General features: G+C 38.1%; 1 protein-coding gene across 1 annotated transcript in view; it reads right to left on the bottom strand.

Annotated features, from left to right (window-relative positions):
* CPQ (carboxypeptidase Q) overlaps nt 1–26,616 on the bottom strand; it is a 144,037-nt gene that overhangs the window by 42,947 nt on the left and 74,474 nt on the right. The window contains exon 5 of the mRNA XM_030266453.4: nt 9,691–9,802. Coding sequence (XP_030122313.4) covers nt 9,691–9,802 — 112 coding nt within the window. The remainder of the gene's footprint in view (nt 1–9,690; nt 9,803–26,616) is intronic.

Genomic DNA, 26,616 nt, shown 5'->3' with positions numbered 1-26,616 from the left:
AAAAATATTTATAAGTATTTATACAAAAAAAAATCAAGATACATAATGATGTTGCTGACATTCTTTAAATTCTTATTACACTCCCTACCTTTTTCAAGGTTGGAGCTCATTAGACATAGGGGATTTACTGAGTGTCATTAGTTGAGGTATTTCTATCATGCCTGCACTTCTCATAAAATACCTGGAATTTCCATTTATGCCACAACATAAAATAAAAATAAAACCAGTACTCTACATTTTGCTAAAGAAAATAAAACTCATAATCAAAAACAGTGGTATAATCTGCTAATACCTGATTTATGTATCCTGTGGTATGAGTAAGGAAGAGAAAAAGCTCTTACTGCTAGCAACATGTTTCCCTGCCTAATTTCAAACAATATACATAAAGAAATAAACTGTAATCAATAGGATGATAGCAATAACACAGTTAACTGAAGATTTTTCCTCTGAAGACCTAGAAGAAATCTCCATTCTAAACCAGAAGGATTTGGCTTTCACTCTTGTTAGAAACACAGCCCTCTACAGTTTAAGCAATTGATGTCACTACTTGTGCAGAAAAGTGCCTGTGTACTCATTTATTTAAGAATAAATTGGTTTTTTTCATTGAGTGACAAATAATGATCTCACAGAGAAAATCATAGAATCATAGAATGGTTTGGGTTGGAAGGGACCTTAGAGATAATTTCGTTCTAACATCCCAGCCATGGGCAGGGACATTTCACTAGGTCACTTTGCTCAGAGCTCCATCCAGCCTGGCCTTAAACACTTCCAGAGACGGGGCAATAGCAGCTTCTCTGTGCAACCTGTGCCAGTGCCTCACCACCTTCACGACCTCATCCAAGGAATTTGGATTCCTTCCAAATATCTAATCTAAACCTCCTCTCTAAGTTTGAAGCCATTGCTCCTTTCCGTGTCACTACATGCTCTTCTAAACAGATTCTCCTCATATTTCTTGTGCACTTCCCTCAGGTACTGGAAGGCCACAATCAGGTCATCCCTAAGCCTTCTCTTCTTCAGGCTGAACAATTGCAGTTCCCTCAGCTTTTTCCTCATAGGAGAGGTGCTCTGTTGTAATCATCTTCATGGCCCTCCTCTGCAGTCACCCCAGCAGGTCCACATGGTTCTTATCCTGGGGTCCTCAGAGCTGGATGCAGCACAGGTGGGGTCTCACAAGGGGAGACCAGAGAGGCAGAATCCTCTCTCTCACCCTGCCGGCCACATGGTTTTGGATGCAGCCCAGTATATATTTGGTTTTCTGGACTATAAGTGCACATTGCCAGGTCATGTCCACCCTCTCACCAATCAGTACCCTCAAGTTCTTCTTTGTAGAGCTTCAAAGTTAAAAGCTTCCAAAAACAAGGCAAAGTATAGCTGAAAAAATTCTTTTAGTACTACTTAAACCTTGATTATAACATATTTCTAATTCTCTAGTGAGGCTCAAATTAGACATTGGAAATAGCTTTTAGCTTTGGAAACTGTCTTTCTTTTCTTCTTAAACCAGTCTAATGCAGTGCAATCTCCTTGATTTTTGTCTGTTGATAGCTTCTTTTTGTGGCACTGAGGACAAAGCACTGCAAAAAAATAGGACTGGAAATCAAGTAAACCTCAGAGAATTGAAAGTTTGGAGTAAAGAGAGATGAGGTCTGGATCAGAAGAGATGAAGCATTGCAGGAAGAAGACAGAAAATGGTCAGGTCTGGGGCTGGGGAGGGGAAAGCAAAGTGGAGTAATGAGCCAAGCCGGATCCTGCAGCCCAGTCTCGCCTGGGGCTGTCAGCTTGCTCAGAAACATGTTTTGGGGGTTGAGAGGAAAAGACTTCCACTGGCACAGACTGCGAGCAGCTGTTTGGACAGGCCATTCAAAGAGGGCACAGGGGCAAGGAAGTGTCCAAGGTGAGCCAGCCTAGGGAAAGAATTGATTTGCAGAGCACCGGCAGCCTTAACAGCAGTGCAGCAAAACACTGAGATTATACAAGCAATTTTCTTAACCTGTTTTAGGGAGGCTGATGATCTTATGATAGAAGGGCAGATTTGAAGAAGAGTGGAGAAGGGAGATGTGAAAGGTTTTAGATAGATTTGTTTTTAAAAAGCAATGCAATATCCAAGAGGAAATGTCAAGGAAGGAGCTGGGTATAAAAGACTGGAGGGGAAATCTGTGAATGATCTGCAAGTCTAGTAACTGAAAATAACATGGATTAAGCCTTTTGACTGGGGATGCGAGGGAGAGAAAAGAGAAGCAAAGCCCAGAGCCTGGTGCTTATGGGCTGCAAGTCAGGCAGCAACAGTGCCAGAGAGAGGGTTTCTCTGTGGACACCCTCCTGCCACCTGGCAGCACAGCTGAGGGGCACTTCAGATGCCAAATGTGCTCTTCTGCACATGGGGTTTTAAACGAAGAACTGTTTCCTGTAGTGTCATGAAGCCATTACAAGTCATGTACCAAAAAAAAAAAAAAAAAAAAAAGAGGGAAAAAGTAAAAAAGGAGAAGAAAAGGAAATACAAACATGCCTGTGTAAAAAAGCCAAGCGCAGAGTCAGCAGACAACTCCTCCACCCCATGCTTGCTCTGGTCCTGTAAATGTGTTCTCCAAGTCCCACAAAAGGAATAAGACACTGTCCACCTTTAAAACACACTTTATTCCTCTTCAGAAACATATTCTTCCTTAAAGGTATTTGTGATCTCATCAAATTGTGGAGCAGAAAAGGCAGTGTGGGACCCACTCCCACACTCTTTGGGATTACAAATATCAGACGTGGTTTGATCTTAATGAGAGGTGGGTCTGTATTCTGCCTCAGCTGCCCTGCTCTTTGGATTACAAAAACAAATCTGTTAGGCTATTCTGAGAGCTGATGAGTCAGAAAATTAAGCAGACACACTTCTGTCTCCATACTGAAAATTCATACCTTAAAAAAAAGGACAGTAAGGACAAGATGCCCCTTACTTGATTTGGGAAGGATTTCAGCACTTCACCATGTCAACCATGTTAGAGGCTTGAAAAACAAAACCAATAACACACAAGAGCTAGCATTGTTAGGTTTCTAAGATTTTTATAGATAATCAAAGCTCAGATTTTTTCTTGAATTTTCTGGGTAAATTAAAGCTTGCAGAGAAGCAGCAGTCCACAAGACAGAGAGCAAAATTGCTATGGAGGGCTGTATATCTAAATTTACCACCAGATTAGCAACCTTTTATGTTTGCAGTTGCCCCTCTGCTATGTCAACACAGTATGAAAATTGAAGATTTAAGTGTTGCTAAATACGCACTCAACCAAATGTTAAAATGAAGGAATAAAAGCATTTGTAGTGTAACAGCATATGCAGATATTTCATACTAAGAAGATTTAATAGAATTGAAAATGTGAAGGTCAGAATAAAACAGTCAGCCTTGGGAAAGTGAAAAGAATGTAAGAACAAGAAGTTAATGTCAGGCATATTTGATTAAAGAAAAAAAACCCAGGAACTGTAAAAGTAGTCATTTAATTATGTTTCACAACGTATCTCCTAGACAGCAAACAATTACACCACCACAAGAAATTCAGAAAAATGTTTAACAAAATATTTTGCAAGCACCTTAAAATTGCATTTATATGACTTAAATTAAACTAGCAGAAAAGGAATTACTCTGGTAATCATATTTTTAATAAAACATATCTTTAGTCCTCCTATATTAGCCTGGATCAAGTGAATTTGGACTCAAGAAATGTAACTTCACACAAAGACTACAGTGAACTGTACAAAAATCTGTCTAATGGTTTTCTAGTTGCATTAGTCATGGGTGTAATTCAGATGAGAACCTTACCATTTCAATTTAAAATAAGTTTTAAGGGGGAAAAACTGTCTAATCAACTCCTTATGAATAATTATAACTTAGTTAGTAACTTAAATTTCTTACATGCATTGTTTTAAAAACATTTCTGTATTTTTCTGTGTCTTTTTCCTATAAAGCAGTACTTCGGTTGTGCCAGATCCATGTCTACAGGAAAGCTGATTTATGAAGCCCCAGTTCATCTTAATGTTGGCAAATAGGCAAAGAAGAGAAATGGCACCTATCATCTATCACCATACATTTCTCCCTTTTTCATGTTTCATCATCGTCTAGGAATGCAGGAAAGCTGTGTAAAAGGTGTGATGACTAGGATCAGATTTTGTCAACAATCATTCTTCCTTCATCAAGCTACTCTAGCAGCTATCTAGCTCTAGCACCATCCTACCCTGGCCGTGAAAGAGCAAAATGTTCTCTGTTCATCTACTTGACCGCTGGTATTCCCTTGCTCTGGCAGCTCCCCATAGCAAGTGTTTTCTGACATGGGAGAACAGGACATTCAGAAGCACTTTGAGGCACAGTCCAAGCAGACACTTCCTGGTCTGAGGCAGCATTCAGACATGACTTAACATGGGCTCAGTGCACAGCACAACAGCACGAGCAGGGAACTGTGTACTCTGCATCACAGCCCACCACTGCGGTTGTCTTGGAGCGAAGCCTTTCCTGGAGCCTGCACCGGCTACGCTGGTGGAAGCAGGGGTTCAGACAGCATTCACTACAACCCTTACACTGGCTGCAGTTAAAGTAATTGAAGAGAAAGAGAAAAAGTTTGCCATTTGACAAATTCACAGCTCAGCCATTGACTTCTGAAGATGTCCCCAGACTGAGCAGTAGCTCATGGACAGGTAGGTACCTCTGGGCTTGGCAGGGCACCAAGAGCTGGCTAGCAATGAAGCAGGAGAGACCCAAACACAGCCAGGAAAATGTAGAAAACACAATTCTTGAACAAGGAAAGAGAGCTTGTGGGTAAATGTTGCTGAAAGAAACCTGGGATGTGAACAAAGAACCTGTTGACTGATTCCTCCTGTGCTAACAGAGATGGGACTGAAAATACACTAGACTGTAGTGTCAAGTAACATACCTGATCAGTTTCTATTCTCAACAGGAACAAAAAATGGATTCCAGATGTTTTAATGAAAAAAAAAGACATAACAACTATAATTTTTGAGAAGAAAGCACTAAAATTCATCTACCAAAATCAACTGGATTTCTAACACCAGTAGGCTCCCTACTGCTGTTAGGAGACTTAAAATACTACGTTTGGAAACCTGACACTGCCATACAACCAGTTTCTAAAGATCTTTATTATTGTCATTATTCAGTCCCTTCAAGCTTCCTTTAGGGATGGAAGGCCCATATTTCCAGCACTAAAGGGTGAGGTGGCTTTGGCAGGGCTGGAGGAGGGCAGAACACCTGCAGCCTCAGCCAAGCAATGTGGGAGCACAGCTGGATTAGGAGCAAAGAGGCAGCACTGGATAAAGTACTGAAACCATTGGATACATACTAGCTGCTTCCTTCTCAAATACCCTATACACAAGCGTGACTCCTGAGCAAGAGCTGCAGACTTGAAATGTTGGGAAAGGAGGACAAACATCTCCTTCACAGAAACTGACAACCAACACCCAAAGCAGGATCAAGTTCTGCAAACTGTCCAACCAAAGACAAAATACAGCAGGAAAATAAATTTTGTGGGATTTTATGGTGATGTTCTATGCGTAGCTGATTATTTAGTCTTTAATCTCACCTGGAAAAGCAACTTCTTTTGTAAACCTTGTGTGAGAGAGGGACCATGAGAAGCTGTGTTTCAAACAACAGCATTTTGGCACTAACTGGACCAGCATGAAAATGCTGAGGCAAATGACATTGGCCAGATCCAGATATGCTCTTTTCTGCACATAAACTAACAAACTAACAAAAGTTTAGAATTATAAATGGAACCTGAAAACAAGTTGGGTTTGAGGTTTCTAGGCTGTAATTAGCAACACAGCTGTTGTTCCATAAAAGTAGAAAACTGCAATTTGCTTGAGTTCTGTCTCTCCTACAGCTTCCAAAGGCCCTCATCACACTACATTACACCTCATGCAACACCCCATGGATTCTCTCAGCTTAATGATGGGAACCTGTTAGCCTTTCCTCTCAGTGCCTTCCCATCATCTCCTAATTACCCCAAATAATTCTCTAAATACTGCCATGGAGATACTTGCAATCTATCACACAGAGTTTGCAGACAAATTAAAAGGAAAGAGACTGGTGATTACCACAATGCTACACGTATTCTGGTAACCAGGTGTTGGCCATCTTTAACAAAGCAATAAAAGTGCCTTCTTCCTGCCTCTCCTCCGGTGAGACAAAAATGCACTTGCCCATCTCCCCTCAGTCACCAATTTGAAGAGGATGTCAGAACTTCCTTTTCTAAATATTTTTATGTCTCCATCAAAATTAGTTAAAATAGATCAAAAGATTGAAGCCTGCAGAGGGCTGGGCAGGGCAGCTGCTGCCAGACATCGCAGAAGACAAACCGCACATTGCACAAGTTTACTGCCACGGAAACTCTGCCTGCAAGTGTAGAAGGGTAATTTCTTAAGTATCCGAAATCCTCAGCTAATCATAACAGCCTTGGCTTCCCTGAAGGAAAGGGAGTTTACCAGTTCAGACCAGCTCACAAACTGCCTCAGCAACTCCAAAACTGTCTTTATTCCCAGTAAAAGGAATGAGTAATAACTAGCTGAAATGTTCATGTTTCTTCACATAAACAATTTTTGTGGAAACATTTCCAGTTCTTCCTCTTTTAAGCACATCAGCCATGAAGCAGCTTGCCACAGATCTTGCCTACAAGTGGCATATGTAAGCTTCAAGAATTTAATTAATGCTTTTCTTTCCTTTGTGCTTCATTAAACTTCATTATTAAGGGTGAGAAAAGACGCCTTTGAACATTGATAGTCAATATGCCCATTAGTTAGTGATTTTTTCTGAGGTTAGCTACCAGCAAAAGAGGCAGCCATGAGGGTTTAGCTGATACAGAGAACTTGACATGGATGCAATAAGGAAAATGTTTCTTTTTACTCTGGTCAGGAGATGTGTACAGCCAGCATGGGCACCAACAGGTGCACAAGCCGGTACTGATGTTTAATTATACGCTGGGGATGTTTTGAGAGTGGAATTGCAGCTGCACAGAAAACATAGCAAGATTCACCTTGTTGAAATGTAGCCATCTAGAAGTTGAAATTTGCTCTGAATTTGTTGCCTGTGCTTCCTCCCTGAAGAAGGATGAGAGGGAATGGCACCACCAGCAGGTATCCCCTTCCCATCATCCCACAGTAGAAGACGAGCAGAGAGATATTAGAGCTATTAGAAGCAAAGTATTCAGACAGACTGAAACGTTCCACTTGTTAGCTCTTCTACTTTCCAGAGTTAACTGAATGGTTATAACTTTAAACAGTGTTCAAAAACTACAGCAGATCACAATCAGCCCTGTGCTTTTAAGGTACTACTCTTCTGAAATGTATACATGGGATTTTATGTCAATAAAATACTTTCATTCCACCCTCTGCTAATATAATGCAAAACAGTTTCAATTCTGTCTGACTTTCATGTAGTTGCCGTTCCCTCAAAAAGAAACAAAATTCATATGAAGTCAAAATGGAAATTAAAAAAATGCTACCAAATGTTTGAAATTTTGAAGACTTTGTAAAACTATTTCAGATTGTGCTGGACTGGTACATGTCCTTGTAGGGAGTGTGTAATTATTATGATGTCTGAAAAGTTAGAAAGCCCAAAAGCCAAACAAAACTAAAAGAAAAAAAATATACCAATATGGCACAGAAATTGCCACCTCAATTAAAAAATTAAAGCTAACACTGAAGATTCTGGAAATATGAGGAAGTATAAAGGCCATACATTAAGTAACTGATTTATTTAAAAATAAAAGCAAGAACTATTAAAAAAATTACTTGAGGCAAGAAAAAAATTTGTATTTCTTAAAATAAAATCTTATAATCTTAAACCATAATTTTAATGATTTTTCAATTAATTTCATGTATTTGGTCCTAAGCCAATAGTTATTAAATGGTTTTGGGAGGAGGCAATGTTGAAAGTCTGGAATTGCATTTAAACTATAATATTCTTCAAGTATTACATGAAATGTTTAGAATCTAAATTAACAGTCATAATTTATGTCTTGTCAATAAGCCATGTCCAAAGGTCACAGTGATATCACGATGAAATGCTATTAGACCATCACTGAAAGCCCTGCTTTAATAGTGTAATAGTATTTTGCTTTCATTAACACAAAGGGCCATGGTAGAAGTACTGGATTTCTTACTACACAATATAAGTTAATATTCTAGAAATCATATTTCAGAATGCTCATTTCAGCTTGAGGATCACATCACCACAGCTGTAAGATCAATTATAAATGCTGACAGTTTTATGGCTACACAATGCACCATGGCTTTAAGGCTCCCTGGACACAGTAAAAAATTTCTACAAATGCTTAGAGTCAGCTGAGTTGTCTTATCTTCATTTCAAATGTATTTGGTGGACTAGTGTGAGACTAAATTTATCAGGGTCCAAAAGAATATCAAAGTCTCTACAGTGCAAAACACAATGCTCATTAAAACAATCTATGGAACTGATTTTAAATAAAAGTCATTAATTTGTTTCTCACACAATCTTCACATCTTTTTATTTTGCTGACCTTTTTCTTTTCCTTTTTTATTCTTATGTCAGATTTTAAATGCATAAGATATTAAATCTGCATTAACCAATCTCCTATGGAGGCCAGTTTGTGAAAGGCATATGCCCCTTGGCTACCTACAGCTATGAAGACCCAGAAGCCCTCTCCTAACCTTGTGTTCCTGCAGAACACTGGCACAAAGAGAAGAGCAGAACACAACGCCTGCCCAGAACAGAGGGCATCAGCAAAGGCTCCAGCACTTCCCAGCTGAGAGAACAGCATTTCACCACAGGTTGCACAGCAAACACACAGGCTACTACCAGAGGAAATCAAATATTTAAACAAGAGGAAAGTGATGAATTTCAGTCATGCATGAAGGGAAACCCAGTGAATAAAAATTATACAATGCCACCATGAACTTACCCTTAAGGAACACACAACAGTTTATTTTGAATGGAATAGAGTACCAAACACAGCAGAATAACTTTCTTTTCCTTGAAGGTGGAGGAAACACAGCAAATTCTTTCAAGTATAAAAAAAATTTAAAAACACTAAAAGAAGGAGTACACTTGGATTCTTAGTAGAAGAATCCTAATTAGTTTGCTTTTAAAAGACCAAAAATTGAAACAGACACATTTTGTTTTAGCTACAGATTGATAATCCAATTATTCCAAAGCTGGGAAATGGAGAGGTTAGAGGTTCAAACAATGCAAAATAAAGGAATAGGAACTCACAGGGATGTCTGATGTTCATGACTGCAGTATGCAAGCAGCTAATCACATGACAGAGCTTGTCTTAGAAAGAGCTCTTCAAGAAAGACTGAGATTGTTGAAGTGCAAAAATCCTTGCCCTGGGAAGCAGGGAAAGATAGTTTATTGTTTAAAGGCTGCCAGGGCAGGAGCAGCAGCTGATTTTAATTTCTAATGAATATGTTGGGCATTCCTCTTGACCACAGGTTACATTTGTGAAAAAAGGGAATAAGGAGGAAAAATAGATTCCATTTGATGAAGGAGGAAAAGCATAATTGGATATCAACTCAACAATCTAAAAGACTGTTTTAAACTAGTTTTGAGGGGTATAGTGACAAAATGAATATTTGTGCTCAGAGACATGGATAAAATAGAAAATCCCATTTAGACATCATAAAAATGTTCTGGAAATGTAATGCATTAAAAATATTTTAAAATTAAATATTTACCCAGATCCTTAATGAGTGATAATGCTTCCCATGATATAAATGCTCCACCACCATCATCCATAGCTCCCTGCCCAACATCCCAGCTGTCCAGATGTCCACTGACCAATACAACCTGGAAAAGTAGTTATGAGAAAACATCTACATGAAAACAATGAATCAGAAAATTCTGTTTAGCATTTAAGCATTTTAATGGTTTTGTCACAAAGTTGGCATTTTAGTGTAGAACGGATGGAAAGAAATATTTCAAATAAAATTAAACGTTGTCTAGTTGCTGAATATTAATCTGGGATTCTACTACTTTAAATCACTGTCTAAGTAAAACTAGATAAGCTGTAAGAAATGTTTAAATGAAAGGTTTTATCTCGTACATTATGAAAGTACATACTTTCCAGAGATCCAGGACTACTACACTGCTGACTGGTGAAATCTTCTTTCATATTCCATCTGTTTAAGCCCTTAGGCATGAAATTTGATTAATCCTATTTTTGGGTGCATAAGGAAAAAATATGAACTTAGACTGAAGCATTCCCAGAGGTTTTTGTTTTATTATGTATCTATGGTACTTGTCACAGAGGACCTCTAATTTATTACAGGATCCCCTATGTGCTATAACAATGACAAGATAATTTATAGTTCATTAGTCATAAGGACATTTTAAAACATGGTAGCAAGTCACAGATGGGTTTTCTGCAAAGAAAGTTTTATGACTACAGCAGGGAATAGTAGTATGGGCATTTCCAGAAACATCTACTTGCAGATCTGAACACTTCAAATGTTGACAAGTAGCATCAGACAAATACCACAAGTGTGACAGTTCCCCAGCTAGACCTTGAGCTGAAGGGCTGATGGATCTATGATTACAAGGGAAAGGTCAAGGAGGGACAAAAACTCTGAGCCAATAGGCAGTGTGGTAAAATGGTGCAACAGCACAAAGCCAAGAGCAGGATATGTTCAACCTATGACAACTCAGAGTAAGGAAAAACTGAAGGAGACCCTGGAGCATCCACCTGTGTTATGTTCAGAACTGGCCATACACAAAGGGATGCTTCCCACTCTCTGGTTAGCTGATGTCAAACAACTCTCAGAGTTGTGTGATCCAGAAAAATGTAAAAAATATTATTTCTGCCACCTTCTTCTCCCTAAGGGATAAGGATCTCCTGGCATATTATCTCATCTACCATTCATCACTGGACAGCTAGTCTAGCACTGTAAATGAGAACATAATGCATTTTTCCCGTTACAACTCCTGGAGGGAAAGAGTCTAGGCTGTAATGAATGCAGTAAACATTGCAAGGCTTGGAGCACAAACATGAAGATCTCTATTTTCTTCTTCATGTCAGATAAATCTGTTTTCACTGCCTATTAAAATTAATGGACTATCATGGCAAGATAAAAAGTATCAAGTATTCATCATACATCCATGTTTTTTCATCTAACTAAGCACAAACTCAGGTAACATAACTGAAATACCCATAGTATTAAACAAAGGCCATGAGAAAGTAATAATCATACCATTGAACTGCCATGGGTCCAAACAGAATGCACCAAATCTCTTTAAATTTCAAAATTAGACTGTGAGATCTTTATAAATGTGTGTGTTACAAGAAACAGAACAGTCATGCCTTAGAAGCAGAAAAAGCTTGTGATCAAAATGTGAAGAACAGCTTACTCTTTCCTTCTCACATCTCAACTCCCTTTTCTGGTTATCCAGCATTAACATGTGTTTGCTTTCCAGCACAGACTCATTTTCTTGGTAGAAAATAGACATGCTGCAATCTTTATTCCAAAACATCCCCACCTTCAAAAGTGCTTAAGCTTGGATGGATGGCCCCTCTGTTAAAGCCTCAGAATTTCTCAGGAGTATTCCTGTGATCCTGTGATTTAATGTCATGACCCTCAAAGGGCCAACACAAAAGATTGCAAACAGCAGGTTTTCCAGGGACACTGCCCTGCAGTAGAAGTACTTAATAGCAACATAGCTTGAAACCAGTTCATCTGAGAAAAGCAATACCAGCTTTGGAGGTAGAAATGCTCCTGAAATGAGAGCAGAAAAAAGAAATGCTCACTGTGGCTGTTCGTTTTGCTTTCTTCTAAGGGAGGACTATGCACATGTTCACACTTGCTCGTAGTGAGGGCAATGGATTAATGAATTCTGCTCTGTGCTTGTTCCTGAACATGCAACCCCACTGCAACCTGTCTATGCAGGAGAGAGCTCAAACACCACCACTTTGCAGCCAGCTGATGCAGACTCAATACAGTCCACTCAATAAGGAATCCACAAATAATAATAATTTTAATTTTTTGAAAAGAACAAAAAAGGCTCTGAGTGAAAACCAACTGTCTGTGGTACAAAGGATATCTCTCTCAGCTTCAAAATCACCATGTGGTTTCTTTGTTCTTAAAGCAAAAATTGGTTTTAAGAAAACAACTATTTTTTCTCCTGGGAAACAGAGCTTCAGGATGAAATGAATTATTTAGAACAAGTTTGTAAATTCACTGAGAGACAACCAAGTTTACAATAGGATGTCTTTTCTTTAGCAGTGAAAGAATATGTCACTAATGCTGTTCCCTGGGAGCAATCTCAACAGTGTCTGAGAGGGAATTACTACTAATTTCTGTGTAACAACACATATTGCAACAGCAGGAAATTCTGACTCAGAAGAAGGTGGTGTAATCTCATCTGGGGTTACAGACTCCAATTGTAAAGCTTCTTCACCGACTCCAGAACATTACACCAAAACAGATCAAGGTTCAAGTGGATTGAGAAAGTCAGTTAATTTGATGGATGAACTTCAACTTAAATTTACTGAAGCTGTTGCCAAGAGCAATTACATAAATACAACCATTGTACCTCTATGTGAAAGTTTCTTCAAAACAGTTGTTTTTTCCAAACTATCGTGTTTTTGTAGCAGCTGCTGAAATAAAAGTTTCACTGATGATGCTGATAGCCATTGACATTCTTAAAATAAGACACAGTTATAAAACAACAAAACCCACTGTGTTTATCTTGATCTTTAAGTAGATGGAATGTGTCTCAGCAATGAATGGAAATATTTCTGAAATTCAGTCTAAACCACTATATTATTTAAAGTAATATTTTTAATAATAGCATAATACTCTGTATAGATGGGCTAATAACAAAGGCAGTGAAAGCTATCAAGGATGTATGATTTTGCATTTTCCACATTGCTTTCAAAGCTGTTATGTGATTCTAAACTCCAAATCTACACAGACACTAACAATCTATACAAAGCAACCCTATAGAAATGCCAGAAGAGCACAAGCACTGCAAAGCCATGCTTGTAAGTATCTGTAAGTAAAAGTATTTGTTTTAAATATGCAGAGAAACCACAAGCAACTGTACAGGACAGTACAAATACAGCAATACATATCTGCAAATTGATTAAAAATAAATTTTGAATAAAACAGCTTGCATGTAACCTCACAACTTAAGATTCAACTTTCTTATTCTATTTCCTTCTGCATCAGCATGATGATCTCTATAGGATGCCTTTAGGTCATATGCAGCATTTCAATCCAGCATACTGAAATGTTAAAAAAAATTCTAAACACAAGAAAATTAGGAAGAGGAACCGCAAATTCACATACATGTGCATATGTCATTCTTTTCTAAGCAGGATGGTTTATGCCACTAAAAAATAATCTCCCATACCATATGTAGTCACACAGGCCAATTGCATTTGTCATGCAGCTTCATAAAGTGCAAGTGAACTACCTTCTGCTTGACTAAAAAGAATTTCAAGAAATGCCTATCCCATTTTTAGTTAAAAGGAAAGGCTTCTTTCTATGCAACCTTAGAGATCATAAATATTGAACATTAGGAAAGAACTATAAGCAACATTTTCAATCGCTTAATTTAATCTAGAATAACATTTCTATTGTTTTAAAACCACCATGCAGAGTTATTTCATGTGCCTGAGACAGATGTATATCAGGTAATACAAGAGTAATGGAAGAGTAATGAAATCATTCATCTTTGCCCTTCATGGATGAAGAAGGCTTCATGGATGGAGGCTTGGGTTCACAGAATAGGATCTTTATTTTTAGGAATCTGCCTATCAACACATTTCTCTTAGAAAAGCATACTAATAACTTTCATTATGCAAAACACTGAGAAGTATTTTTCTTTACATCTTCCTCCAGCAGACAGTGAAGATAAGGAGCACCTTAATGTGCAAGAGAACAGAAAACTTAAACAAGCATCACATACACAAAGAATCACAGAACCACAGAATCATGGAATCACAGAACCAAATAGTTTGGAAAAGACCTTTGAGATCCTCAAGCCCAACCTATGACCAAATTCAACCTTGTCAACAAGACCATGGCACTAAATGCCACATACATTTTCTTAGGCACCTCCAGGGACAGTGACTCCACAACTCCCTAGAGAAGCCCATTCCAATATCCAGAAGAACTTTTTCCTAATGTCCAACCTAAATATCCTGCTGTGCAGCTTAAGACTGTGTTATCTTGATGTTGCTGGATGCCTGGGAGATGAGACAAAGCCTTACCTGCCTATACCCTCCTTTCAGGCAGTTGTAGAGAATAAGGTCTCCCTTGAGCCTCTCTTTCTCTAGGCTAAACAACCCCTGCCACTCATCATGGCACTTGTGCTCCGGACCCTTCACCAGCCTTGTTGCTCCTTGTTCTCTGGACATGCTCCAGCACCTCACCATCCTTCCTAAACTGAGGGGCCCAGAACTGGACACAGCACTCAAGGTGTGGCCTCACCAGTGCCCAGCTCAGGGGAAGAGTGACCTCCCTGCTCCTGCTGGCCACACTATTGCTGATACAGGCCAGGATGCCCTTGGCTGCCTTGGCCACCTGGGCACACAGTGGCTCATGCTCGGCCTGTTGTCAATCAGTACCCCCAGGTTCCTTCCTGCCTGGACCCTGTCCAGCCACTGTCCCCAGCTGGTAGTGCTGTATGGGGTATGACCAAGAACTAAACAGGATATTAGAACCAGATCAAGCAGCTTTAGTCACGACACATTCAAACCCCAAGCATCTGTATGCCAAAACACCAAGCTTAAACAATGAAGTCCTCTAGGCTGTAACTCGAGTTCTTCTCAACTCTTCATGTACGTTTTCAGTTAAATAATGCTTGAAGTTACTTGTTTCCTCAGGCAACAAAGGTTTACAGTGTTCTCATCCAGTTCACAATTACCTGGAAACCCATGAAAAACATTTCTATTCAAATTTTTGTGGTTCACTTTCTCCAGTTTGCTTCCAAGTAAGTCCATCTGAAATTCTAAGTACCAAAACAAGGTCTTACATTATTTAACTGGATATTTTCCTTGCATGAACGCCCTGCCAGTGCAGAGGTATTTGTGCAATACTTACCTTAAACATATAAACAGCATATAAAATTGATTTCTGTTTGGACCAAAATCAGAGGAAAAGCAGAAGTCAGATTAGGATTAGGATACCCTATTTAATCCAATTTAAAAATTGCCTGTAATTTCTCTCCTTCCCCAGATACTCATTACTCATTTTTATTCTTACAAACATTCTCTCACTTCACAATTTCTTATTCTCTCTAGTCCCAACAAAATTTATGGCACCAAATAAACCATGACTAAAAAACTCTTAATCTCAGTTTCTCAGACAGAGGAACCCAGCACCAAATTCAGGCCTGTGCTCCTAAGCATAAGGGAGTACATTTTTAGTAATTTACACATTTGGATAGCATTACAGCTATGAACAGCCAGATGGCTTCAGTTTATAAGGACTTAGAGATTTTCTACATTTCATTGTGTTAGCAGCATGAGAATAAAGGAAAAAAGAAAGGCAGCATATCATGTACCTAACTAGTGGGCAAATAAAATAGCTGGCAGGACTAAATTAAAGCCCATCATGTTTAACTCACTTTCAAAACCATGATTAAATAAAGGCTTCATATACACAGATTTGCAAATATAGAGTAGTAAATATGGCATGGCAATTTTTGGATGTATTAGCATCATCCACAGTAGTAACTTCCAAATATATTTGGGAAAATGGCAACACCAAGTAACATGCATTTCTACTCCTTACTTCTTAATCTATATATTTAATATCTTAAACTATATATTAATATTAATCTATATATTAATATCTTAATCTATATATTTCCTTTCCCCCATCTTATGGGGGGAAAGGAAATTGATAGATTTTTTTGCCCTGACTCATTCTCTTCCCACTCCACCTCAAACCTTTCTCTCTTCAACTCACATAGCAAAACAAATGCAAATTACAAGCTATCAACTCTTCCTACTTGATATTGTGTGTCCAGGCAAACCAATATTCCTCAAGCTTTAAAATATTTATAATAGTTATTTAATTTGTATCATGCAGCAAGATTCTGTAAATCAGTCCCTTGGCTTTTCCACCAAAGGCCCTCCAAAAGCTAAACAATCTGAATCTATAATCCTGTGTGCTGTAGCACCAGACTGACTGCAGCAAACACATCACACATCATCTTCCATTCTAGATTTCAACACAGCTCTTCCAACAGCAGGATAAATACTTGACGAAAACTTCTCAAGCACTGCATTATAAAGATAGCTATTTAAACAGTTCTAGCTGGAACGCTGTGTTTTGTAAACATTATCATTATTCAAACTCAGCATTTCAACATTTGAGGACGACAGGATGACAAAGCTGAGTACCCATCAACAACACAGAGAACTGAGTACTGTAACAAAGTACATATGGCATGGGATTAGAGTTAAACTAACATGCAAGGTAAGATACACACATAATGCATATGTTTGAATATAAACTCTCCTGTATTTTAAGATGTGTGGGGCATTGCTACCAGAATTACAAGCATTTACCAGTAATGCTTAAACACAACCCTACTCTATTGTGTATAATTTTATCAACTTCAACAGCTAAATTCAAGCATGAAGCTGTATCAGAGATATTCAGTTGTAAAAAAACATACTTGATTAAAACTCTTTATGACAGTCTACTCTGGCCATTCCCCAAATATTTGTTTTGGGATACAAAGATTTGTGTGTTTTTGTACTTGCCTTTAAAAAAACACTAACTGCCCCCAGTTAAACTGCAATTAGATTAAATCATGCCCTACATGTAAATCAGGAACATTACCACATTTAGTGGATTTTATTTAAGGGTATTTCTTCAAATTACTTTTTAGCTTCGGTGTCTAAATAATATGACTCCACTGTACAGCTTCTTTTATTAGATTTTACACACATTAGGAATGGTTTTTAAATAATCAGTCTAGCTGTCTTAACTAATTTACAGTCCTAAAGATATAGCGAAGTTCAGAAGGAAAAAAAATGATTAAAACAACAACTGTCTTTTCTACTTAATATGCAGTGAATTAAGTCTTAACTTCCAGGCTTCTGATTAAATGACAGATCTGCACATGAAACAGAAGTGACTCACTTATTCACACAAGAATCCAACCCTATTATTGCTAAAAATCTGATTAACCTTCAAAGAGCCCCTGTGTCATAACATACAGTAAACTCTTTAAAGCTGAGTCTCTGCTTTGTAGAAGTGATTGAAACTAAAGTGTTCTTGGAAAGTACTGCAATCAAACCTTCCTCTTTGAAGTGAATCTCAAAACTACAGAGTAGTTAATAACTACTAGTAGTAAATGAGCTGGTATCATTTATAGTATGTATGACAGTGAAGAAGAAAATTAGTCTGAAAATAAATTATAACTGATAAGGGAATTGTAGTAAAGGTTACAAGACATATAAACTATATGAGCATTTAAAAGATAACCAATTATTGAAATGACTACCATTTTCATATTAAATGTTGGATTTTAAGACTTAATGTTTCCATATTTAAGTCATTCAGCATCTTTTATTTCCTATTTCCTGAGCTGTAATATTTCAGAAATAATACCACTTTTCATAGTACTCTATTTTGAAAATAAGGATTTTAAATTACATATTTCAACTCACTTCTAGAGGTTTTAACAGAAAAAATCGTAACATTAACTACCTCTAAACAAAACTAGGTATCATTGAAATATCACTTACCCTTGTATAAAGATGTTGTAGCTGCTTTTTTCTAGTTCAAATATCAGCAAAGAATCTCTGCAATACCCCTGTAGGAAAGCTAAAATGGCATCTGAGTTGATGTGAAGAGAGAAGCTCTCTTTTTTCTACACTTATCAAAGGAAGACTTCCCTTACACATATAGTAGATAATTTGTATAATCTAGAGTATATATATTTATATATTTTTCACTTTAAGGATATAAAGAATTCCATATTATTACAGATCTAGCAACATCCCCAAATGTTCTATCTTTAAAATTCTTTTTTTCAAAGATCAAAACTAATCTCTGCTAAAATAAACACTAATGTCCAATGCTACTTCTTTTGCTGAAGCATTTACAAAGCCTACTTGTACACAGTGATTCTAGGCATTGCTAGCAAGCTTCTCTTTTTAAAACTGTAAAAATAGTAGATATTTCTCCAGAAAAAAATTACAAATATTGTTTCCTCTAAAGAACACTACAGGATCCCTTAATAAGTAAGAACCTCACCTCACTAGCACTGCTTTAGATCATTGTGATGATCTAAAATGTCCTGAAATCCATCCTGAGTAGCTATCTCTCAATTGCCCTCAAGAAAATAGATTTTACAAATCCCCCAAGAAGAATGCTAATGGAAGCAAGTCAAAACAAACCTTACATGGCTGTAGGAACAGCAAAGCACTGTAAGAGATGAGGCTTAAAAACTAGCACTTATGTCCCTGTGCCAGACAGCAGGCATTGGAGGAAACTTGAGGTTGGAAGGGACTTCTGACTGTGCATTGACTTCCACATCCTGCTCACGCAGGATCAACTTGTATCTGATCAGTTAGAGTTTTCTCCAGTCAAGTTCTGAAATTTCTCACATTAAAAATGCTATCACTTCTCTGGAAAAACTGTTTCAGTGTTTACCCTTAGGAAAATATGTTTTCTAATACCCATTATAACACAAGCCTTTTTAAAATATGTGCCCAGCTGGGCCATCACAGCAGCATTCAAAGTCAAACTGGATTTTGAATGCTGTCAGCTGACAAGCCTGCCTTGTGAGCCACACCTCCAGATGCTTTTATTATTCATCACCACCAACTGAACACAATGGAAATGAAATTTTTGCATCTTACCACACCATAGTCCTTCACCATTACACATACTAAAAGGAGTGTTGATATGTAATCCATTCTCTGAGAATGTCCCACTTTTACGTCACAGTGACCTGTCAGAACTAGCGATGCCTCTTGTCCTTGTTTCTTTACAGTGGATAGTGGCTCTAGGCCTTTCTGCTGTGATGGCAAAGGCTTCCTCCTCGTGCAGTTCACTGGCCCGTGTTCACAGTCTGTGATAGACTTTTCCAATCTTCCCTCTTACTCCACAAATCCTCACATAGGTTAGGTTCTTGCCATTTCCTTCATGCCCAAAGGATTTCATTGTCTAGTATACTAAACCACTCAATTAGTCTTTCATTTGATTACTATAACCCTTTTTTACTTTTATGGCTTATCCTACATTCCTGAACAAGTTATCCTCTTATTAGTTATAGGGGTTTTTCTAAGATTTTCATTATTCATTACTGTTTTTTTTTTAATCTGCATGTAACATTTTCTCTTTCCCATACATATTGCTTCTAAACTGTACAATAAATGTCTCAAGGCAGCACTAACTTCAGGCATTCCCGGAACTGCAGGAACCCACTGTGGAATAAATCCATGAGGGAGATGCTCTGTTAGACCTCATAATTATGAACAAGGAAGAACTGACTGGGAATTCAGTGAAGGTCTGCAGTAAACATAAGATGGTGGGGCTCAGGATCCTGAGGAGAAGGAGTAAGGCAAACGTCAGGATGTGAGCTCTGGTCTTGGGGAAAGTAGTGTTTAGCCTGTTCAAGGACCTGTTTGTAAGAATCCTATGGGAGACAGAGCTGGAGAGAAAAAAGAGTCCAGGAGAGGTGGCTGGTTTTCAAAGATCATGCTGGGGACCAGCTGAAAAGTAGCTTTGCAGAGAAAGTAGCTCAGGGTCCTGCTGGATGACTAATTGCCCATGAGCCAGCAGTGTGCCTGTGCCATAAACAAGGCCAATGGCACCCAAGCTGCATCAGGCAGAGTGCTGCTTGCAGGCTAAGGAGGGTCGTCCTTCCCCACCACTCAGCACTGGAGAGACACATCTTACACATTTTTGGGACACATCTGTGTGCTGTGTCCAGCTCGGAGATCCCCAGAACAAGAAAGACATGACTATACTGGATCACAGACATGATTGAGGTGTCGCCGAAATTGTGCGAAAAACAAAAACTCTCCAACATCTTTTCAGTGTTGGAGAATGAAGGCATTGCTTTCTGGCCAGGATGCTGTTCTGGCTAAGATGTGCAATAGAAATAATTTCATCCACATGTTGCCTGGGTTGTGCAGTGAAAATTATTCGATTGCACATGGTTCTTTACTAGATTTTTCACACATTTATACATACAAACCCAAAGCAATTCTTTGGTTCAATGTTCATTTGTCCCAAATTACACTGTTCTTAATATTTGGGTTCCTATTATTGATCCCTTTGCCTTTGAAGATAATTTGGTCCTCATTCTTTGGTTCTTTGATCAATTTTTTCCCAGACCAAGTGTCTCCAACACACCAGGGGATGATATTCGAGGGTAACCTTTGTCAAGGGTCACTTATTTCTTTTGCATCTTCTGGCAACTCCCAGTCCATTGAGGTGTTAAGCTCATCAGGCCTCACCCAGAGAAGGGAGTCTTTTGGAAAGAAACTTTAATACCCTTCACCCTGGGCAAAGAAGAACAAACCCCTGACTAAAGTTAGTTTAAAAAAATAAATTAAAATTTTTATCATTTCCAACAAAGGGGACCGAGAGCTGGGATTGGAAAAGAGAAGGCTTCAGGATCGCATCAAAGTGTATAAATTCTTCATGGCAGATGTAAAGAAGAGGGAGACAGACTTGTCAGTAGTGCCCACTTACAGAACAGGAGGCACCATGCAGAAACTGAAATAGAAGAAATTCCACTTAAAAATAAGAAAAAAACATTTTTTGCTACAAGGGTTGTAGAACATTGAAACCTCTGTCCAGAGAGTCTGTGGGGTCTCTGTCCTTGAAGATATATAAGACCCAAGCCCTACACAACCAGCTTCAGTTGACATGGCTTTGAGCACAGGGTCAGGCTATGTGATCTCCAGAGGTCACATTTTGTAATTATAACACCAATTCCAGAAAGACTAATTCACATTTTCTTCTGGATCTATATATAATCCACATTTCTTTTGTCTCAGAAAATTTCATTAGAAATACAAAAAGCAGAACACAACTTGGAAATCAATTCTACCAGAGTCCAGCATGTCCTTCAAGATCCAGATATATAAAGTAAAACAGTAATCTTTAATATAGTATTTCACCAGCACAAGACAAAAGACCTCTTTTCTACTTAGGGTAGTGAAAATAACTGTAAAAATTAAAGTTGGTATGAAATCCATTTTATTAAATAATTTTCAATTAATTTCTAAAAGTTTTATGAACTGATGAATGAATCTACAGAAACAGAACATTACTTGGCTTGTAACATGAAAGAAAATATCTTACACCGACCATAAAAATAATTACTTTATATTTTGTATGAAACATGTCTTCAAAGTATCGACATAACTTTCAAATTACAAATCTTCTTTCACCAATGGTAGTCCCTTCAGTTTCTTTTTGCTTCTGATCATTAAAACAGCACTTCTACTGAAGCTTGTGGACTTAAAAAATAATTATTTCTCATTTCTACACTGAAATTAGTTAATTATATTGTATTGATCTCTTTGTCAGTAAAATGGGACTAAGCAACTGTTTATTATGATTTATTCTCATATTTATGACAGCTTCCATGGAAAATACTAAGAAATAGAGACTTGAAACCCCTGTCTTATGTAGAAATTATTGGAACTGTATGTCTTCACACAAGCAAGAATTCAGTCCACAATTTTTAGTACCTTCCAAAGTCACATTCACAAAGACACAGCTAAGCACTTGCAAGTAACACTAGCAGACTTCCCTACTCAATTCCATTAGTGTATCTCAAAAAAACCAGAGTTTTGATACAAAGCAACAGCCCATCCTACATGTTTATCTGTCCCTAATTTCTTTGTTTATATAGTCTTTCGAAACTTAAAGTATGTTTGACACAAGTTTTCACCAAGATAAAGAAGAGGCTGATTTTCGAACTCAAACAATGTCTGCAAAAGACCAGATGAGACAACTGTTGTCAGGATGATTTCCAGGGTGGAATTTCTGCTCTAAGTTAAAAGAGATTTGCTTTATTGGAAGCAGTAACTCAAAGGCTCTGGAATGCATTTGGAGTGCAGAGGACTTTGGTAAACCTGGTGCAAAGTATAGATGTGGCAAAGCAGGAAAAAAAAGTGACAATATGCACTCCAAGATGTTTGGCCTACTCCAAGGCTGAAAGGCGGTTCAAGTGCGCGAGTTGCCTGGGCTCTGTCTGCTGCCTGTTAGCATCTTTTAATGCATGCACAGATGTGTCCAGAGAAGGGCAACAGAGCTGCTGAAGGGTCTGGAGCAGAAGACTTATGAGGAGCAGCTGAGGGAAATAGGGTAGTTTAGCCTGGAGAAAAGGCAGCTCTGGGGAAACATTATCAGTCTCTACAACTACCTGAAAGGAGGTTGTAGCCAGGTGGAGGTTGGCCTCCTCTCCCAGGCAGTAGTAATAGGAGAAAAAAACCAGCCTCACCTCATGCCAGGGGACATTCAGATTGGATAGTAAGAAACTTTTATTCACCAAAAGGGTTGTCAAGCACTGAAGCAGGTTGTCCAGGGAACTGGTGGAATCAGCATCCATGAGGTTTTAAAAAGAATGTAGATGTGCCTAGGGATATCTACATGGTTCAGTGGTAGACTCGGCAGTACCAGGTAAATAGCTAGACTCAAAGATCCTAGAAGTCTTTCCAACCTAAATGATCATATGATCTGATAATTCTGTGCCAGACACAAACCAATACTTTCCCAACACAGAATGGAAAGCAGATGGTTAACTTAGAGCCCTGCAGAAATGTGAAAAACAAGTCAACTGCACTAAGAGAAAGGGAGGAGATACACAGGTTCCTTGTTCTGCTATTTTCCAAAATCAGTGTGATTATCACAGATGGGGGACCACAACATGGAATTATCTCACTTGGAATTGGTTCAGCATATGTGAAACATTTGAGTATTCATTAGAAGGAATATGTAGAGTGATTACAGCATTTCCCCAAAAAGTGGGAAAGCTGTCCTCATGGTCACACTCTGGAATCAAACCGAGCTGTGCTTTGTACATTGACTCCACCTCCCTTCTCTCTATCAGGTGCCTAAGGAATGGCTGCAGGTTGGTATCTCTGACATTTTCAGAGGCACAGATTTCTTCATGTCCTCTATAGCATGAGCTTGTGAACTTTTTGGGCTTGTGATTTTTTTCCCCATGTCCAGCTACAGAGAGGAAATCAGAAAGAACATCCAAAACACCAGCTAGATCCAGGTTATACAGACAGGTTTGTGTGAAATGGGTTTCCATCTACTTGGACTTAATATCAAATTTATGTCCCTAGGCCACTTAAAATCTGTCAGTACTAACTAATACTCCTGTCACTTCACCTTAGATTTAAATGCCTGACCTTCATCTGAAAGGTGGTGCGTCTCACTGCCAGTGTCACCTCCCTCTAGTTTCTCTTGCTATGGCTGCAAGCTGAAATTACTTATTCATCTAACTATCCCTGCACTCCCCAGTTTCACACATGAAAGAGGAATGTGTGCTTACAGAAATTCTGACATCTACATAGCACTGGCTAACCAGATGGCAAGCAGCACACACTGCTATTAGACATTAGTCTATCCTCTAAGATAAGTATCAGAAAGACCCTACATTCAGTCAGTCTCCACAACCCTGAGACTGAATGCAATAAAATAGATTTTTAATGAAACCTTGTGTCATACTAAAATTATTACTGCTGTTCTATTTGTACTTCATATATCCTTGTGTTGGAATGAATTTAATTTCTCCTTCAGGCACAGTTCTCAGAGGCTCCTATTCTAATTTTATTTGGTTTTATGTCTCTAACTTTCAAAATTAAACTCAGTGGTTATCACAGTAGTACACAAAACTGATTATATGTCCTGAATTAATAAGCTTGAAAGACATGTTTAGTTAAGATTTTATCAGGGCTGTACCTGTTTAAATGTTTTAATAGTTGAATGTTAAAATAAACTTATTCTATCCTTTAAATAATCTTCTGGCAAGATTGAACAGAGAGAAATAGAGACACAAAGAACAAGATTCTCCTAATGCATCCACTCCGGTTCTCATTATCAGACATAACTGCATGAAAAATCTGGTTAGTATTTTTTATTATTTGAGTGCATTCAGCAATTTTATTCATACATATTAGTGTTAATAACACAACAATTTAAGAATAACTGACAGGAATCTTTAGCTATCTCTGAACTTTTCTCCTCCCACTGATGTCTTACATAGTTTACTACTCACTTTCCAAGCCATTCTTGGATGCTTCATACGTGTTGAAAGAAAAAAATATGCTTGAATGCTGGCCATAATTTCCTACATCCATCACGTTCTTCTCAAGAGACTGAAGTCTTCAGGAGACAGTTCAGTTTTTAACCACATAAGACAGGGACAGACCAAAGGGACTGTGAGTCACCAATTTGTTCAAAGGTGAGGACATTTCAATTATGGCTTTTAAAAAATGTCGATTCCAAGGTAAGGTAAGAACAGAAATGAAACTTAAACATTTATTTAATTGATCTTCAAGAGTAAGTAAAAATGTTCACCTGGATTTTGCATTCTACAAATGAAACAAAATGCAAATTAACTTGTTCTATTACTAGGAATGAAAAATGAAAAATTATTCTGCTAGTGAGTGCTATTCCTGCCATAGTGAAATATGCATCAAACATCCTCTTGGAAAAAGCTACTCCAAAAAACGGGTCCTCTGCAATGCCTATATCCCCAAAACACATCATTTGCATGATCATTTTCTGAAGCAACCTACATTCAAAAACTCAGTCTGTAGCTGCCAATCTCACTCAAGTAATTAACTTTTACTCTTCCCAGCTGCAGGACATTCAATACTAATCTATCCTAATTACACCATTGTAATTGTAGCAGAGCCATTCATAAGGAAGATAGACACAGAACTGAAATATTTCCAGGACTTTGTCTACAAACTTTGCAATCTAACAACCAACCTTACACTTCCTATTCCACAACTGATTCAGTTTTTATACATGTTCCAATAAACACGCTTTAAAAAGAAAAAGCTTACTAATATTTAATTTTTTTATAAATACAAAAGGAAAGAAGTTAGTAGAAAGAGTAAAGAAGTCAAATGAGGTAAAGAGAAAGCTGCAGATAAAAAGTTTCCACAATTCTGCAGAAAGGGTTGACTCCGATTCAAGTATGTCAAAAGAACATGACTTGTTGCCAGTATCATCAAACCAGCATAGGTTTGAGGTGAAGAGATTGATATAAACTGCTCCCTGGGAACAGATATTGGCTGGTGTTTTTGCAACATGTTCTTTTGTTCTGTGTATACCACTAGTGAAAGTACAAATGAGTACACACATGAACATCTACAAAAAAAGTGTGCTAGATTGCCACAACAATGATCTCTACTGAGCTACAGCAGATTCTTGTACTAAGGACGCAATATCTTCAAATTGTCCCAAGGAAACACTGAGAAATAAAGCCAGGATGGAAAACCAGGCAATCAATATGTTACAGAAAAACATTTGAGTGGTTATGAGAGACCTGAGTTTCCTCTGGAAAGAACAACAAAGCACAATAAAAGCTCAAGGTACACTGAACAAAAACTGTACTGGCAAAGGGTGGGTATTAAACAGACTTTTCATGTAATAACAGAAGTTGCACTAGAGAATGCCAAAGAGTTTCCATCACCAGATTATCTTGGCAACAGCACACACCATCCTTACCATAGCTGCTATTACAGCATCTGGATACCTTCACTTGCTAGCTCTCCAGACTATCTTGATCATCAGTTGCACCTGTAGGTACACACTGGTTTCCAAAAGCCCAAGTACCTGGCTGACCTTGAAATTTCCTTCCCATCTTCCCAATTCCAAATTTTTAAACTTCAGGGTGGAATCTAGACCCCAGCACAGCTAACAGATGTGAGGAGTCAGTCTTCTTCAGTGGATCACTTTGGCTACCAAGCAAATCAAAAGAGAGAGCATTTATCTTCTAAAGAGGTTTCTTTCCTCTCTCACTACTCATCTCAGACTGAATCAGAGTAACTTTGTCTGAAAGATAGGAAAATGAGTAATCAAATAAAGGACAGAGGGAAGAGGGCAGCTTAAATTAGCAACCTGAGAGAGTGAAAATGCAGAACTTCTATCACATTCCTGCAAAAATTTTCCATCACTCAATTTCAGTCTTTTCTCCTGCCTCTCCAATATTCAGCTCAAATTTCCTCTCAGTTTATCCAACCAAAGAGCCTATTTATTGACAACTCAACCACCATGGAGGACACAGAGAAGAAAACCAGAAAACGCTTCATAAAGCACTGTTCATATTTAGAACTTCATAACAGGCCATACATCTTCAGGTATGACGTGTGTGTAGTCTGATCAGAAAATGTAACATTTCGATTATCCTTGAATGTCCCACAAGTTATTAAATTTTTAGCTTTCAGAATCTTAGATCATGAAAGACTCAAATCAACAACAACTTATATATAAAATGAGATGCACATGTTTTTCAATATGAGAAAGTGCACGCAGACACAAAATACAATAGAGTGTTAACAATATCAAAGTTCATTTCGCATTACATTTGTAGCAAAATTCTTTTTTGAAGTAACATTTTGGAACTCAGAATTCTACGAAAACCAGAGAACT

The sequence above is a fragment of the Taeniopygia guttata genome, chromosome 2 (genome assembly GCF_048771995.1).
Source record: "Taeniopygia guttata chromosome 2, bTaeGut7.mat, whole genome shotgun sequence".
NCBI classification, from domain to species: Eukaryota; Metazoa; Chordata; class Aves; order Passeriformes; family Estrildidae; genus Taeniopygia; species Taeniopygia guttata.
The sequence above is the reverse complement of the archived record's forward strand: the minus strand, read 5'-3'. Positions and strand labels throughout refer to the sequence as shown.